This window comes from Lacerta agilis, chromosome 13 (genome assembly GCF_009819535.1).
Source record: "Lacerta agilis isolate rLacAgi1 chromosome 13, rLacAgi1.pri, whole genome shotgun sequence".
In the NCBI taxonomy this organism is placed as follows: domain Eukaryota; kingdom Metazoa; phylum Chordata; class Lepidosauria; order Squamata; family Lacertidae; genus Lacerta; species Lacerta agilis.
This window is the reverse complement of record NC_046324.1, coordinates 4869303-4887585: the sequence shown is the minus strand read 5'-3', so window position 1 is coordinate 4887585 and position 18283 is coordinate 4869303. Positions and strand designations below refer to the sequence as shown.

The window sequence follows — 18283 nt, the reverse complement described above, 5'->3', positions numbered from 1 at the left end:
GGGACCAGAGAGAGGAAAGCTTTTTGAACTGCATTAAGGATTACTGTACAAAGAAGACTTGGACAGGATCGCTAGTTTGCTTAAAAACCAATGCGTTGCTCTGTGTTTTTGCAATTTTTATTTGTAACTACCTTAAGAGTAGGTGACAAGCATTATTGAGGCGGAGAGCAAATTAATTACTATTCTGCTCTGCACAAGGTCCAGATCAGGGAACTCTCTAACAGAGGGGGCTGAAGCTGCGGCCTTGTGTGTGTGTATATATATGTGGGGGTGTCTGTCTGTTCCCCCCCCCAAAAAACGGCCCCCCGTGTCTAACAGTCAGCCCACTTGACAGAAGACTCCTCAACAAACCGCGCCCTTTTTCGCACGCGTCACGCGCATGCGCCCCGCACAATTAGCCCCTCCCCCGGGCAGGGCGGGAAGGGGCGTGGCCTCTGCCTGTCATGGCGTCCGAAGGCCGCTTGGGCCAGAAGCAGCCGTCTCGATCGCGGCGGCGGCGGCGCTGCTCATGCTGCCGCCGCCTGTAGCGGAAACGCCTCGCTGACAGAGGGAGGGGAGCTGTCCGCCGAGGGCAATGGAGGGTTTGGCGGAGCTTCCGCCCCCGCCGCCGCCAGCTTTGCTTCCTCCCGCCCCCCTGGGCGCGCTCGAGCGGGGCGGCGGCGCCCCTGAGGCGAGTCGCGTCTCCCCTCAGGAAGAGGCGGGAATCGCCTCAGAGCCTGACGAGGCGGCGGCAGCGGCGGCATCTGAGGAGACGCGGGAAGAGGAGGAGAAACGAGGGGCGGGAAGCTCTTCGACGGTCCTCTCAGAGGCGGCCGCGTCTCTCGCTTCCCGCCTGGAAGAGCCGCCGCCGGTGGCCGAGAGCGACCGAGATGCGACGACGCCTGAAAGCCCCTCCCGGGCTGAGGCGACCGTGGCTCCGTTCCCAGGCAGCGGCGGCGGCAGCGTGGTCTCGGGGGCCGGCTCGCTGAGCCCGGCGGGCGGCGAGGAGTCCGCGAGCCTGGTCGACTCGCTCGGCTCCTTCTCCAACCTGCCGTCCTGCGACGGGGCCAGCATCTCCGACCTCAACGGCGGCGAGGACGACGACGACTCCGAGGAGGCGGCGGCGGCTGCGCCCAGGAGTGCCCCCGTCGCCGGCGGTGAAGACGACGAGGATGGAGTCAGCCCTAGCAAGGGGGCTGCGGCAGGAACTACTGCCGCCGCCGCTTCTTCGTCGTCATCCTCCGCCTCGCCATCGCCGCTCCTGCTCCTCCCGCCGGGCGCCAAGGAGCGCTTCCCGGGTCAGTCGGTGTACCACATCAAGTGGGTGCGCTGGAAGGAGGAGAACACGCCCATTATCACCCAGAACGAGAACGGGCCCTGCCCGCTCCTGGCCATCATGAACGTACTGCTCCTGGCCTGGAAGGTGCGTGGCGGGGCTGGGGGAGAAGGACGAGGCCCACTGCACGCCTTGCTATCCTCCCGAGGGACAGGCAGCTTCCTAGATAAATTGGCCAGGAAGGCTGTAATCTTTCCTTACCCTTTCAGGGGAAGGGCCCACTGGCAGGAGCAGAGCACCTGCATTTTGCATTCAATAAGATCGTTGATTCAATCCCAGGTACCTCCAGGTAGCACTTTCGCAGTGGCATCCTGGGAGAACTATTGGGCTAGAGGATGTGTGTGATCCCTCTTGTAAGGCTGCTTCCTCTGTTACATGTGTGGATGTCTTCCCTTGTGTGCCATGCCCAGGGACTGATCACCTTAGGTGCAGATGTGCAGTTGCACCCAACATTTTTTGGAGGGTGGGGGTTGTGCATGCGTGACATCACTTTGGCATGTTCCTTTGAAATTGTCAGCAATCATTAAAGAGATGGGCTAGTGCGAATGCCCCCTCAACATTCAATGGGCAGGGCACCCTGCCCACAAATACTGAGTGGGCCTCCTGGATTTTGCACAACTGCCTAGGTGAATTTCTCTCTGGGTATGGACAGAATGCAAGTGAGATAGCCACAGGAGGCTGATGCTGTGAGGTTGGATGCACAACCTGGGACCTGCCCTGCGATGCAGCTCCTGGAATAACACTGCCTCATTGCCAGAATTGAAGTAAGGTGCAACTTACTTCAGTCTTGTTAGTTGTTTCCGTACATAGAAGGGGTCTTTCCCTTTGCCTCAGGCAGCAAGCCCTGGCAGGGTGCCTCTCCTTTGGAAGTTTTCTACAGCTCCACAGTTCGTCTTGGGAAGGTAGAGAGTCCTAGGTTCAGTCTCATACTAAATAGGATCTAGTTTGCACATGGTTAACCAAGCTATGGTTTACTGAGACTGCACAAGTGTGCTGTCAGAAAGGAGCTCAGGCCCACTTTGCTTCTCCCTGGTTCTCTTAGTTCAGTGCAGTGGGCTGCTAAGCCAAGGTTTGGCTTGTCGTGTCATCTAAACCCAGGCTCACAGTTAAGCTGTCTTCTTAACCTCAAAGTTGTAGCAAGAAAACATCACCCTGAGTCTGGGTTTGGACAATGTGTTAGGCCAAACATTAGCTTAGGTGTGACATGCACCTCACTGAGCTGAAGACTGGAAGGGGGAGCAAGGCAGCTGTGATCTCCATGGGAGCCCACACATTCATCCTAAGCCATAGCATTACACGTGAATGCATTCTATAGCATCTAGCCCAGTATGGTTTGCAGTGACTGGTAGCTACCCTCGAGCCCAGGCATAGGCAAACTCCGGCCCTTCAAATGTTTGGGACTACAATTTCCATCATCAATGACCACTGGTCCTGTTAGCTAGGGATGATGGGAATTGTAGTCCCAAACATCTGGAGGGCCAGAGTTTGCCTATGCCTGCTCCAGCTTCTCAGACATGGAAGAAGGTTTATTTCCACTATCCGATCCTTTTAAACCTGTGGTGTAGGAAGCTGAAAGTGGGGCCTTTTGTTTGCAAAGCTGTATTTGCTGTTGAGGTGAGGTGTCCCCCCCCCATACAGTATGTTGAAAAGAACCAGTGCTATTTTTCTAGAAAAAGAGGTGCCGGAACTCACCATGAACACCTCCCTTCTCTAATAATAGCAATGGCACCCACCTGAGAGATACCTGAGTTCCTGAGGTGCCAGAACTGAGTTTCTGTGAGTCCTGACTGACAAAAAGCCATAAAAAGAACATATGAAGCAAGTAGCCTTAGGCTCAGTCAGACCCGTTATCCATCTATAGTCCTAGGCAATTTCATCTGATAGAGATCTATAAACTATGGCCCCTGCAGCTAAAAGCAGAAGAGCATGTATGTATATGTTCTGAAACAGAATTGTAGCCAGCCCCTCACACGATGACTCTGAATGTTGCTGCCATTTGGAGGAGCTAATAGCAGGTAGTGGTCCAACAGGTTGACTCGATCTAAGGCAAGCAATGTGCTCTAAGGTCTGTGGAGTCACAGGGATGGATTTTGGTAATCTTTCATAATGTGGCACCCTATGCAAGGCCAACATTTGGCACCCCAAATGGATCTCAATTATGGATTTCCTCATTTTTGTGTTCCCTTGGCTTGGTGCTCTTTGGCGGGGAACCACTTGCATCACCCTAAATCTGGTGCTGGGAGGTGTGAAGTGACACCATTACTGTTTTCTCACCTCTCCTTCTGTTTCAGAAGCCATAGCTCAGCTTTTGATTCCATGCTGTGATTACAGAAGGTTCCAGGTTGACCTCCCATTAAAATAATTTTGTCTGTTTCCTTAATACCCAAGACACTGATAACCAGTTAGAATACGCTAACAGTATTATTCTTGCTAGGTGGCTGACTAGGTACAGAAGGAAGCTAACATTTATTTTATATCCTGCTTTTTAGTCCCAAGAGGCTTTACAAGTACAGTAGCTTACAAAGTGTTCTCAAAATAAAGTAATCTAGTATGACTATTTTGAGGACAAGAGAGAAGCTAATTTTGAGAAGGACTGTGATTGCCTTTAGTCAAAGATGCTGAAAGGAGTGGTAAACAGGGAGCAAATGATAAGCTCTTCATTTGGGAAGGATTTTTTTCATGTTATCTCCAATTTGATCAACTACTATTAGATTAACTTGTGTTGATCTGAAAAGGGTTTATTTTCCTAGTGGTAAAAATCACATGTTTTGCTGGGGATTTGGCAGTAGAATTCCAGCAGGGAGAAATTAAATTTTTGTGCTGTTACAAGCCTCACGCAAATAGTTTCTTTGCATCTACACTTTCTCATTAAGTAAAACATGAACTATTGAACATTGGCTTCTTTTTGGGATATTGCTTCCAAGAATAATGCATTTTAATGTATGTTAATGTATTTTAACATTTGTTGGAAGCTGCCCAGGGTGGCTGGGGAAGCCCAGCCAGATGGGCGGGGTAGAAATAATAAATTATTATTATTATTACTATTACTATTATTATTACCTGCCAAGTTAGGGGTAGTGTTGCACAAAATGTTGCAGATGTAGTATAGTAGGAAAACACATACCAAACCCACGGAACCTACTGACTTAGTTCCCTGGCTAGTGCAAAATGTGATATGTTCCATCTTGGAAACCAAGTTATTTGCCAAACAAATCTCATTCTGGAAATGCATGCAGCATCTTACAGAAATGGAAATAATTATGGTCTCTATATAAATGAATGTAAACATATGGCATCCTTTTATGTTGAACATTAACTTCTCCATTTTGAAAGTTTCCATGGAATAGAGAATTACTTTGTCAACTAACGCATCTTCTTTAACCTTACTGCTGCCTAAAACATTCCATTTGTAATCTCTGTCCTCGCTATGCTTCTCAGTGTTGTTAATGTAGCTTTGAACAGTGCAGTAGTTCAAAGCTACATTAACAGCTCTGAGAAGCATAGCAGTTCAGCAGCTCAGATAATTTTCATCTGTAGCCCAGCATTCAGAATCTTAAGTGACCCAGGGATTTGTTTCCACCAAGAGACCCACTGAAATTCAAGTCTTCCTGAAAGGCAGTCCTATGCATATGGTGCCATAATATCACTTGCACAGTGACCTAGCCACACACACTATTCTAGTCTGGTAAGGCTCTTTAGGTTTCATTGTATACCAGGTGTTGATGCAGACTTTATATAAATTGCTGAAAGTTGCACATCAGAATGATTTTGGTAGCTTCTGCATTTGAGGAGACATTTATGTTTCTTTGCAATCACATAAAAAACCCAACAGGTATGCATTGCTAATGCTGCTCACCACCTGCAGTATGCTTATATAGTTATATATAAATGAGTAACCTTTGTTGACTGAAACATAAACATCAAGGGACTTATTTTGGAGCCTAAACTTGTGAGGTGTTTCAATATAAAGGACAACTAAATACTAATACTGCTTTTCTGAGGTATATAGAACTCTTAAGTTGTGGTAGTAAAAACACAATCCATCGAAAGAGAAGTCACCAAAAGAAGAATAATCTCTTCTGCAGCTTTTCCTAGATGTAGGAATTTGGAAGCAGCAGAGAAATGTGTCTCTATTACTTGGGAAGTTGACCTTTATACCTCTTGGTGATTTTTAATATGGTTCTTAATAGTTGATAGGCAGGCTTATTTTACATGTTCCAAAAATATCTGTGGCTCTTGTACATCTACAGGGCAAATTTGGATATTTAACTCTTTCAAACTTTTATTGTATTTAATTACTGTAGAAAAACAATTGAGCTTAAATTCTCTTCTCTCACAGGTGAAACTACCACCAATGATGGAAATCATAACTGCTGAGCAGTTGATGGAATACTTAGGTTAGTACTAATAACACTGCATGTGTGATTTGTATTGAGAAAAAATGGTTAATTGTGGGTCAGCTTCCTAAGCAAGGATTGCTTAGAATCTGGCAGGATAGCCTGCTTGGCAGTAGTTGAACATTTAAATTAGCCTTGAGCCTGTTGTTAACTTTAAAATATCATGGGTGTAGTCTGCTTGTGGGTTGGAGAAGCCTGGCCATGCTAGAGTGAGATGATCCTTGGACACTGAGGGACTCCTCTAGAAACTATGCATAGCTTCTAATTACTTGGGCCCTAAGTAGCTCACCTTTGCCTACTAAGGACTATTATTTCTCTCCCCTCCCACTGGCCCTTCACTTTAGATCTTGGCACATGGTTGGGGAACAAGGGCCTGGGAATTTGTACCCTACCCTTCTCACTGATTTGGTTAGTTTGGGTGATGTAGAAGAAGAAGATACCCCACTTTATCACTACCCTAAGGAGTCTCAAAGCGGCTAACATTTTTCTTTCCCTTCCTCCCCCACAACACTCACTCTGTGAGGTGAGTGGGGCTGAGAGACTTCAAAAAAGGGTGACTAGCCCAAGGTCACCCAGCAGCTGCATGTGGAGGAGCGGAGATGCGAACCTGGTTCACCAGATTACAAGTCTACCGCTCTTAACTACTACACCACACTGGCTGCAAATGTTATTTCTGTTATTGCAGGTGTTTTGTCTCTTTAAATTTGAAAAGGGAAATATCTCCAACACTTGCTACAATTGGCATGATTTCTATGGGAAATCAGATTTTTCTTCAGTTAAAATGGCACTGGGTAGGCTGGAAGCAGCATCCACAGTCCAGCAGTATTGAAATGTATTGGTTCATTCTGCAGAGGGAGTTCAGCGGCTCCTCTTTAATTTCATAGAATGGATTTGCAGGGGCCATGACTCATTCTGCCTTTAAATAAGATTAGTATGTTACTTCAGAATACTATAGACTTGTTTGGTCGTCTCTCCAGGGAATAATTTAACAGCTAAAAATTGAGGGATGCTACTCAGTAATATCTCCTGCCAACCTAGCAGTTCGAATGCACGTCAAAGTGCAAGTTGATATATAGGTACCACTCCGGAGGGAAGGTAAACGGCGTTTCCGTGTGCTGCTCTGGTTCGCCAGAAGCGGCTTAGTCATGCTGGCCACATGACCCAGAAGCTGTACGATGGCTCCCTCGGCCAATAATGCGAGATGAGTGCCGCAACCCCAGAGTCATCCGCGACTGGACCTAACGGTCAGGGGTCCCTTTACCTTTACTCAGTAATATAGGATACACTGATTGATATATGCTATAGGAATATTATAGCAAGGGGCAGGGAACCTTTTCTGCTCTCTAATGGGATGGGGGTGGGAATTCCTTTTGGGTTGCATACTAGCCATGGGCTGGTCCAGAGCCAAAAGAAAGCGAGGCCACCCATTCTCTCCTGGCTTATGTGGTGAATGTGGAGGAAAAGAAGTGGAAGGAAGAAGTGAGCTGCCAGAAAAGGGGAAGATCAGCCACTTCTTTCAAGTAGCTCACTTATTTCTGTATTGGAGGAGGAAGAGAGGTGTCTTCTTTGCTGTCCTGCAAGGCAGCACAGCAGGGTTTTTTTTTGGGGGGGGGGGTCGGGTCTGAGGAGGAGAGACTAAAAGCTGGAAGGGAATGCACCATGGGCCAGATATTTTGGCAGCTCTCCACACTTGTTACAGAAGAAGTAATCTATTGGTTGCTCTTTAGGTAGTATTTGTTTTTGTGGTTGCTAATTGGTGATAAAAGGTTGATACGCGGGAAGCAAAATCTTGAATGCACAATTTTAAACATTTTATGTTACTGAAGAATACAACAGTTGAAGTGTTAAAATAGATGTTAAAGCTGATATAAACAAGAAGAAGCCACTCAAAGTTGAGTGGGGAATGTAAAGCTCAGGCAAGCATGATTAACGGAGAATGACTCTCTTGCCAAAGCTTAATCCAGGCTTCACCAACCTGGTGTAGTCCCAAACATCTGGAGGGCAACTCTCATCAGCTGCAGCCAGCATAGTAGCCATGTTGAGGTTGGGTGGGGCTGATGGGACTTACAGTGCAAAACATCTAGAGGGCCCCAGGCTAATGAAGGTTAGCTTAAATCTTAATGTTTCCCCCCAGTTCATTTCTCTCTCTCTGTTTAAGTTAATCACAGAACCATAGAACTGTAGAGTTGGAAGGTGCCCTGAGGATCACCTAGTCCAACCCCCTGGAATGCAGGAATATCAACTAGAGCAGGCACCCCCAACCTTCAGTCCTCCAGATGTTTTGGACTACAATTCCCATCATCCCTGACCACTGGTCCTGTTAGCTAGGGATCATGGGAATTGTAGGCCAAAACATCTGGAGGGCCGCAGGTTGGGGATGCCTGAATTAGAGAATCCATGACAGATGGCCACCCAACCTTTGCTTTAAAAGTCTCCACTGAATGAGAGTGCCACCTTCTGAGGGAGTCTGTTCCACTGTCATAACAGCTCTAATTGTCAGAAAGGTATTCCTGATGTTTAATTGGAATCTCTTTTCTTGTAACTTGAAGCCATTGGTTCTGGCCGCCTTTAAGATATTTGAAGGTGGCTAAATTCGCTCCCCTCAGTCTCCTCTTACGCAGTTCCCTGCAGTATTCCTCAGAAGGTTTGGTTTCCAGACCCTTTATCATATTGGTCACCCTCCTCTGCATTCATTCCAGCTTGTCAATATCCTTCTTAAATTGTGTTGCCCAGAACTGGACACAGTACTCCAGGTGTGATCTGATCAAGGCAGAAATAATCACTTTTGCACACCTTTGGAGGACTAGTATTGGAAACTCTTCTTGTATCTAACCACACCATTTAATAACAAAAGGCTGAACATTCCAGTTACCAGAATGAAACAAAAGTTGAAATTGGCAGGTCAAAGTACAGGTTTTTAGAAAAACTAATTTTATTGCAACTGATTACTCAGCATATAAATACACTCCTTGATTTGTGTCATAAATTCCAGCTTTGTCTTTCAGGGCATACCTGAAAGGAAACTGACTCATGCTTGTATGTAGCAGCTCTCTAATTTTGGGTATTTGCTTGCATCTTTACAGTCTCTCACAACTCTCCTCCTCCTCCTCCTCCTCCTCCTCCTCCTCCTCCTCCTCCTCTAATTGATAGTTTCCCCCCTGTGAAATAACCAATAAAGCTTTAACAAGATTGGACTGCTTTTGATTATAAAGTTCCAGCTTTCAAATTAGAATCTTTTGTTTTCTTATAGGGGACTATATCCTTGATGCAAAACCAAAAGAAATATCTGAAATTCAGCGCTTAAACTATGAGCAGGTAATAAATAACAAGCTCTTCTTAAGAGTAAGTGGCATTTTCTAGTAGTGAATTAAACCACTTAATCTCCCCCCCCCATTCATATTGTAAAGTTAAAGCTTCTGTTTAATCATATTAGAAGCAAGAGTAAATCAGTGGAAGACAGACTGCTACATTAAAAAAAGAATTATGCATTACAAGTAGCAACATGAGCTACACTCTTTATCTTTATCTTTACCCACCTGTAACTCTTATCTTGTTTGTGAGATGAAATTCTTTAGTGAATTAACCTACAGTTCCTCTTTCTGCTGAAGTCTAGTTTAACAAATGATAGGATGGCTTAATTTTTCTCTGTAGTAAGCTTGTTTTCCATTACTTTCATAGAGTTTTTAAGTAATAAAAAACTTGAAGGGAGTAAATTGCCAATAAGAATTTTGCAGTGAGTTGAGAAATTCCTGATTCTCCTGAAAAACCTGAAGCAGTTAATTCTTAATGATGGGCATTTGCTAACCCTTGGTAGATTTCATTATGAATCAGCAAATTGGGTTAAATGTTATTTATTTGTTAAAAGCTCCTGAATATTGTTGCTCTCAGAAACATGGTTATAAGAATTGGACACTTAATGTCCTTTGGTAATGTTTTAACATATTGGTAAATGAAGTTATAATCTTATTATTGGTCAAGTCTCATCCTACTGTAAATGATATTTTTATACTTTCCACTGTCTTCATACAGCATTAAGAACACAACAGCTTCAGATTTTTTCTGTAATCTGCTTTTAAAATACTGTTACTAATACTGGTACTGTGTGTTGACTGATGCAAACAGTTAAGTTTTCCTTTTTTTGGCAGAATATGAGTGATGCAATGGCAATCTTGCATAAGCTTCAGACAGGTCTTGATGTGAATGTGAGGTTCACTGGTGTACGAGTGTTTGAGTACACACCTGAATGCATAGTGTTTGACCTTCTTGATATTCCGTTATACCATGGATGGCTAGTAGATCCCCAGGTAAGCAAGTAGAGGGGATGTGTTAATCCTGTGGGTGTGGTTTATGGAATTTGTCCCCAGCTCAGAAGGTGGCCTGCAAAACAAGTCCATATAAAAACTTAAGTAAACATTTAAAAGCTACAACAGATAAACACAAAGATAAATATAGTAACTAAATTTATTACAGATCCTAAACACCACTAAAAGTGCATCAGTACAGCTGCCTTCTTGTACCTAAGAAATAGCATGGAAGGTCCAAAATGTGGCTTTGAGGAATTGCAGAGTGTGGGTGCCACCACAGCAAAAACCTTTCCAGTAGTCACCCAGCTCCTTTCCTAAGAAAGAATTATGCAAAGAATGATATTGGTGGATGGGCAGTTGCATTTTGTTTTAGTCATCATTGTGTACTGGAAAATACAATGTTATATCATTCCACCTGTGTGTGCCACCACAGTAGTGTCTGTGCTTAGAGTTGTGTATAGGTCTTTTTAAAAAGGTAGTGTTCACTTGTAGTTTAAACTAGTAGTAGCATTAACTTGTCTTTCTCATAATAGACACAAAATATCAGTCAAGCTTGGTGTACCTTTTCTCTCCCCCACAGACTGCTGAAATTGTGAAAGCAGTTGGTAACTGCAGCTACAATCAGCTGGTGGAGAAAATAATTTGTTGTAAGCAGTCAGACAACACTAAGCTAGTTGATGAAGGTGGGTGAATTGCTTAAGAATGTCAGAAAAACACTATTTGATCATATCAAATGTCCAACTAATCCAACATCCTTTTTCAAACACTGATCAGTCAGAAGCATTAAGACAATGCTGTCATTCTTCAGCAACTGGTACTTGGAGGCATTTACCTCCTCTGAATAAGGAAATTCCATGTAGCTGACATGAATAGAATCCATAAGAACTTAAGGACCCTGCTGGGGCAGACTAAAGGCCCACCCAACCAAGCATCCTGTTTCCCATAGTAACTAACTGAATGTCTCTGGGAGGCCCACAAGCAGAGCATGAAGGCAATGGCCCCACCCGGTTGTTTTGCAGCTTCCACAATTATAATGCCGTCTTGGTCACATGCATGAATGAGGAGTATTGGGGGGAAATCACTGATTTTAAGGATAGACCAGGCATAGGCAACCTTCGGCTCTCCAGATGTTTTGGACTACAATTCCCATCATCCCTGACCACTGGTCCTGTTAGCTAGGGATCATGGGAGTTGTAGGCCAAAACATCTGGAGAGCCGAAGGTTCCCTATGCCTGGGATAGACCTATTGAGTAGAATTCAACTAAATCCTGCTCAGAGTAGACCCACTGAGATTAATGAACCTAAGTTAGTAATGTCCAGTAACTTAAATGGGTGTGCTCTGAGTCGGACTAGCATTGAATAGTCTGTGACCGCAATCCAGTGGCCACTTAACCTAGAAGCAAGCCTCTAACTCTGCTTCACAATCAACCTCTTCATCTCATTTGAGTCTAACAGGCTTTGTAGTGATTTAATTCCTTTTTCTTTTATCAGCAAACCATCCTTAACTGAGCTGTCTTACACTGGAATTGTCTTGTCCTCCATGCAGTTCTAAGCTGACACACTCCCAATTTTCAGATAAATGTCATGCTTAGCTGGGTACTACAGTACAGCAGGTTTAGGCCCCAAATATCTGAAATATGCTTCTTTAATACCCAATAGTCTGTACTGAAGATAAACAGAGGGGTTCCTCTTGGTATTTCCACTACTCTTCATAATTTTTGGGTGTGTGTGTCCTGGGAGAGGGTCTTTTCTGTGGCAGTTTATAAGAGGTGTCTCTGGCATTGTATAGTTTTAGCCATATGCTGAAGAAGCACCTTTTTTACACAGGCCTTTTGACAATGTGTGTGTGTGTGTGTGTGTGTGTGGACCTACCCTATTTTCTGGACTGTCATTGTTTTAAACTGATTTTAATATTGTATTTTTAAATTGCAGTAACCCACCTTTCTTCGCAGGTTCCATAGCAGAACAGTTCCTAAACAACACAGCCACTCAGTTGACCTACCATGGGTTATGTGAGTTGACTTCCACTGTTCAAGAAGGAGAACTATGTGTGTTCTTTAGAAACAACCACTTTAGCACCATGACCAAACATAAGGTATATGGCTGTGAACATTTTCTGTATTTTATCTGAGCTTGTTAACTAATGAAGCTCATGAGTGTGTGGCCTGCTCCTAGTTGATGTCCATTTGCCTCTAAAGTGTCATGTAGCTGCTTTGCCCGAGAACAGGGATAAGGAACCTGTGGCCTTCAAGATGTTAACTACTAGTCCTATTTTCCCATGTCATTGACTATGCTGGCATCCCAGATATTTTCCTATTGAGGAATGCCTGTTGGCTTCTAAATGTGTTTCCTTTGGCATATTTTCAAACTCCACATACATGTATGCTCAAGTAGTTCAGTTTTAATGCTTCTCTCTAGGGTTGTAGCTGTGACAGGATGATCAGCCTTCTTTTGCTAGAATCTTACGTATCAAAATGTACAGCCAATGAATTAAGTTGATTCCCACATCTGCACACTGTTATGCCATTAGATAGTGTCATGTCTCCTTGAACATCTGCTGGGTGCATTCAGAAACTATAGTGTGGGGAACCTGCAGCCCTCCAGTTGTTAGACTATACAACTCCCATCACCCCTGGCCATTGGCCATGCTGATGGGAGTTGGAATCCAACAACTTATGGCAAGCTGTGCTTCTGGAGGAGGTATAATAATGCATGAAATAGTCGCAGATGTGAAATTTTAGCTGATAGCTATAAACTGATGATTGACTATGGAAAGTTGCATAACTGTGCAGCAAGGTTGCATACTCCACACGTATGGCTCCTAAAGCTAAAAATACTCAGGAGATGGTCACTAACTTCATACCAAACAATGGACATGGTATTAGCAGGAATCAGTGCTCCCTCCCCCATCCAAATTAGTTTCCAACAACACGTGTAAAAGAATTTCCTTTTCATTTAGGGCCAGCTTTATCTCCTGGTGACAGATCAGGGTTTCCTTACAGAAGACAAAGTTGTTTGGGAAAGCTTACACAATGTAGATGGGGATGGAAACTTCTGTGATTCTGAATTCCATCTACGACCTCCATCTGATCCAGAAACAGTATACAGAGGACAGCAAGATCAGATAGACCAGGTAGATTTGCTTTGCCTTTTCAGTACTTGGAATGGATGCAATTTCCCCACTAGCGCTGTATGTAAATCGTGCCTTGTGTCAGCCTCCTTTTCCCTCCTGATTCTCTGAAAGCAGAATAAACTAGGCAGAACTTAATGTCTGCTTCAATTATGTAGTCAGGTAGCATAACATTACGTTTCTTAAGAACCTCAGTAGAGTCATGCTGAATCAGACAGAAAGCCCTGCCTATTGCAGTATCCTGTTCCCCACAACAGCGAACCCGATGCCCCTGGGAAGCCCATGAAGAGTGCAACAGCCCTCTGCACTGCTGTCTTCCAACATTTGGTGGTACTCAGAGGCATGCAGTAACATTTAGCCATTGATAGTCCTATCCATGACTTTGTCTAATGCCCTTTTAAAGACATCTATAAGGACATTGGATTATTCGAAATATCATTCTCCATCCTTGAGATATTGAGGGCAGCCTTTTGTCCATGATATCTGGAAGCATGAGTTTAGGATGGACAAAAAGCCTGCTAGATTTTGTACGCTAAAAGGTGCTGCAGTGATCCAGCAATTACAACTTGTAACCAAGTCAGGGCTGCATGGTGCCCAGCAATTTCTTACCCAGTTCATTGTGGAAGGAGGCTTCACACATCAGCTTTCATGCAGCTGCTGAAAGTGATATTTCTTTTGTGTATGGAAGAAAGCTGAAAATTTGGATGGTGGATACAATCTCACTGGTTGATTGTATTGTGCCAACTAAAGCAGTGTTCACCATGGATTTACATAATAGGATTATCTGATGGCATTGTCCTTGCAACAAGAGCAGCAAAGCCAAGACATTAATTGGGAACAGATACCAGAAGGAATCAGTGACCTTGAACTTGCCAAGAAACTTCAGGAAGAGGAGGACAGACGGGCTTCTCAGTACTATCAGGAGCAGGAGCAAGCTGCCGCTGCCACTGCTGCTGCCACTGCTGCTCAGGTTCAGGTATGGAAATTTGGCTCCTGGTAGCCCTTGTATTCTGCCAGCAACTTTTCTCATAGTCCTGTCTTCTGCATGCTTGCATGGAAGCATTTCCTGTTGAGTTGGTTGGGGCTGTAGCTCAGCATCAGAGCTGGGAAAGTAGTGCTGGGAAAGACTTCTGTCTGAAACCCTGGAGAGCCCCTGCCAGTTGTTGTAGACAATACTGAGTTCACTGGACCAGTGATCTGACTTTAACTGTTAACTGTGTAATGCTGAAAGGCGAGGTATAAATTTATCCAAAGAATTCTGTAGCTGGACAGCTGATGTGAGGTATGGCTCCATCTGGGGCAGAAGTCCTTAGAACATAGGAGGCCTTTGAGAGGCCTTCCTGAGGACTTCAGGGACCAGGCCTGCCTGCCATTGTTTGGCATAAAAGTGAGTTGCTAGAGCCTGTATCCCCAAGGCCCATTTGCAATTTTCTCCAGCAAATGCACACATCACAAATTAGTGGACACTCAGGGGTTGTTTTCTCCCTTAGGAGTAAATGGGGCCTGTTGCGCCCTCCGAAAGGCCCAATGGGATGTGCCGCAGCTGCGACAGTCTCTGTTGGGCCCTCTCACTGCAGCGGCAGGCTCCACTGGAGCCCATTGCAGTGGTGGGAAGGCCCAACAGAGTGCATTGCAGCCACGGCAAGCCCTGTTGGGCACGTCAGGCCTCCTCCCACGGTGTGACATCACACGTTCCGGGCTTCCACAATGTTGGGGGAGCCTGGCATGCCTGCATAGGCCTGAAGGGGTGGTAGCTATGGTGAATAGCCTGTGACCCTGGTAAAATAATCAGCCATGTTTGCTGCTGGCAATGAGTAGTTTTTAATAAAAATAAATAAATCCTTAATTACATCAAAAATAATTGACAATATGTAAAATTCAGTTGGTAGCTATAGCTTTCACACCCTGGAAAACATACATGATTACTGAACAAATGCAGAACACACAGTGCTAAATCTGTAAATAATGCGAGGGAAATTTTTATTTTTTAGATTTCACTTATGGATGAAATTGTTTCTTAGAGGCTGAGGATTGGTCTGTCTTCTGCATGTTATACACCAATATATTCCTAATTTAGCCTGCTGACACTGATCACATATCTATTGAGGTAACCTGATGTAAACTAATGCTTCCCCTCCCTTTTCATATATTGGCGTATTTTCTTTCAATGACATGGACTTTAACATGGGGTTTTTGCTACCATCTTGAGGGATTAAGGTACTATTTTTTATAGTTGGTGTCAAGCACTGGACTCCTAAAACCCTGGGACCAGCCCTTGTTGGTTTAGCAGGTGCCAAGCAACCACAGTTGAAAAACCAACCCTGCAAGGTAGTACAGCTGCCACCATGACACTGGTCCAACTAGGCTGGACCAGGAAACTCCCAGAACATTACCAGATATCGCATGAAATACACTGGGACAAGAGCAAAAAACCAGACTGTCTGTTCTTGTACCTCTGGTCCACAAAAATGGTTCAGTAGCTATGAAAACTGGATTCAGTAATAAGGCTTCCAAAAAAGCTACATCAGGGTTGAAAAGGTAGATTTATTAAAGTAATTAAAAATAATAGCATAAAATCAAACCTGCATACTGTGAAAATACAATTAGAAAATACAGTTAAGATTACATTTGTGAATTACAAAGCAGCACAAAAACAACAAAGCTCACTTGTCCAGCTCCATACAAACTACTACGGGCCATTTACCGGTACCCCACAGAAACTTGGCAAATAGCTCACAGGTGTGGCATTGGTGCTGCGAACAAAGATGTAAGGCAACAGGCAAAAGAGTACAGGCAACTTAATGAAATGGATCTAGATAATCTGCTTCATGAAGGCCTGCCTGAAGCTGACAAGCCACCTTTCCTAGGAATGGAACACAAAGTTGTTAGGCTGTCTTTCTTTGTCTTTATGGTGGCACAAGAATCACTTTCTTTGCAACAAGTTCACACGGAGTGAATTCTGAAGTGAGTGGTGGGCCTCCATCTTCCAGAAAAGGAAATGTGAAAATACCTAATGGGGTGGTGAGTAGTTGGGGACAGTATACTACACTCCCTTGGCCCCTCTCCAATGATGAACTTGGCTGGCTGGTCACCATTTGATGTTTAGCAGTGCTTGGCCCAATGTGGACAGTATCTCTTAGTTGGCTTTAATGAGTGTTTCTAAGCATAAATGATGCCTGGCTGATCTGCTCTGAGCCTTTCTTTGCCTGAGCAGTGGATGAAAATACTTCAAATAAATAAGCTGCCTTTCCCCCTCCCCTTTCCTATTGATAGCAAGTGCAAGGAGCTGCATCTCCATCAACTGGAAGACAATCTGGGAGTAGTGAGCGGAAAAGAAAAGAACCTCGGGAGAAAGAGCGAGAGAAAGAGAAGAACAGTTGTGCCATTCTATAACAGGAGGGGGACTCTACCTGGACCCAAGCACATATCCTTGAAACACAAACAAGGAATTCTAAGGACTCCAAGCTCCACATGCCGCCTGTGCCTGATAGCCCCACAGAGGATGGTGCCCCCAAGACCATTGAAGTCATGCATGCTCTCTTTCAGAGGGATTTGAATGAGGCTGCCTCTGCTTTCAATGCATTGTGAGAAAATAACCACCTTTGTGGAGGGGGAGTCCACACTGCCACAGGTTTTGTCCTGTTGGAACATAACTAACTCAAAATATTTGTTAGTAAATCTGCTTGTCTCTGTGATGAAAGGAGTTAAGTGGTTCTCATATTGGGCTTCTGCCAGAGGTCTGTACATCAATTGCCACAAGAGGACTATTTATGGTGTGAAAGCAATCTTTCAGGCTTCTGGGCATCTTGCAGCCTGTAGCTCACCTGTTTTATTGGCTTATGGGCAGGTGTCCCCTGAGCTGTCTTCTACCTAGGTGAGACTTGGGTCTGAATAGTATTGGTTAAGATTACTCAGAAATGGCAAGAGAAATGGAGGCTTGTCCCATATTTGAGTCAAGCTCACCATTGTACTTGGCCCTTTTCAATACAGATGAGTGAGACCAGAGCTGTTCTATTATTTATTGATCTCCTCTATGCAGGAGTAGGTGACTGGAAGGAAAACCTGATGTGCTGTGATCTGTGGAATTAAAATTGCTTGATACTTGCCTCACCCCCCTCACCCAAAGTACCTGGGATGAGTAATATGAGGATGCGTGTGATTATATGCCTTATCAAGTGTACTGTAGGTAGATAATCTGTATCATGTCCATGCAGCTCTAAAGCACACTTCCACAGAGTATGAAAATTGTTCCACTGCGCCCTGGGGCTGTGGTCCTAACTGCATATGAGAACAAATCTCCTGGATTTTGGTGGGACTTACAAGGCAGTTATGGAGGGAAGGAGCTTTGAATATTTGGAAAAGATACTTGGCTGTAAACACTTAAAGTAGAACTTTGGGGAATCACATTTTATAGAGGACAGCATACAAATGAACATGCTACTTCTCATAGTACTGATAAGTTGCTGATAGGGGTATTGAATGTTACTGTCAGAGGGAGGAAATTCCAGGCCATCCTCACCAGGAAGGCATTGGCCTTCATCCTTTTGATAACTTTATATTTCATTCCATAGAGGCTACTTGCTACAATCACAAAGCCTGGATAATTGCATCTGTAGACAAACCTCATCCCTGCCTAACATTCAGTGTGGCAATCTTTTCTACTGAGGTGGTTGGTAACAAGGTACCATTGAAATGGGAGGGTTGGATGCTTTCCCCCCTGAAGTTCCTCTAGGAGCAGAGAGTCCAGTCTAATAGTTAGATACCCTGTTTCTAACTTCCATTTTGCAGCAGCACCAAAATACCTTAAGTCTCAGAGGAGGAGGCCATGCCCTGAAGTTGGTTCTAGCCAAAGCCATTTCTATGAGAGATGCCTACTGCTTGACAGGGTGTGTGTATTTGTCCCCTTTAAATTAAGTCTAAAATATTGGCCTTCAACCATTGGTCTGAAAGGTAAACATTTCTGGCAAATTTGTGAACAAACATGGAACAAACAGAATGGCTTTATTCAGAACTGAATTTACCCTTGTATTGCATAACATTTTAAATGTAAAGAGTATCTCTTCTTGTACTACTTCAAAGTATCTTATTTCACATATGCACATTACCCTGACCCTCTGTTAGACAATAGTGCCATCTT

At 44.3% G+C, this 18283-nt stretch overlaps 1 protein-coding gene across 4 annotated transcripts; it reads left to right on the top strand.

Annotated features, from left to right (window-relative positions):
• Positions 1-429: 429 nt before the first annotated feature.
• MINDY2 (MINDY lysine 48 deubiquitinase 2) lies at positions 430-17733 on the top strand. 4 transcript variants are annotated; one of them, XR_004427716.1, is made up of 10 exons: positions 431-1402; positions 5655-5712; positions 8963-9054; positions 9858-10016; positions 10597-10699; positions 11969-12111; positions 12976-13149; positions 13925-14122; positions 15138-15253; positions 16420-16502. XR_004427716.1 is itself a non-coding variant. In XM_033166393.1 (9 exons), the coding sequence occupies exons 1-9, from the start codon at positions 575-577 to the stop codon at positions 16537-16539; spliced, it is 1875 nt and encodes a 624-aa protein (XP_033022284.1). In that variant the 5' UTR covers positions 431-574; the 3' UTR covers positions 16540-17733. The 4 variants fall into 4 exon arrangements, 3 of the variants coding, with proteins under 3 accessions (XP_033022287.1, XP_033022284.1, XP_033022286.1); XM_033166393.1 differs by lacking the exon at positions 15138-15253 and having other exon boundaries at positions 16420-17733; XM_033166395.1 differs by lacking the exon at positions 15138-15253 and having other exon boundaries at positions 432-1402; positions 8963-9027; positions 16420-17733.
• The last annotated feature ends 550 nt before the right edge of the window (positions 17734-18283 follow it).

Excerpts from the sequence above, each read along its gene's own strand:
- MINDY2 (XM_033166393.1), top strand. The coding sequence starts at position 575 with ATGGAGGGTTTGGCGGAGCTTCCGCCCCCGCCGCCGCCAGCTTTGCTT. Across the intron at positions 12,112-12,975 it reads GCACCATGACCAAACATAAG|GGCCAGCTTTATCTCCTGGT; the intron begins GTATATGGCTGT and ends CTTTTCATTTAG. Across the intron at positions 14,123-16,419 it reads CCACTGCTGCTCAGGTTCAG|CAAGTGCAAGGAGCTGCATC; the intron begins GTATGGAAATTT and ends TCCTATTGATAG.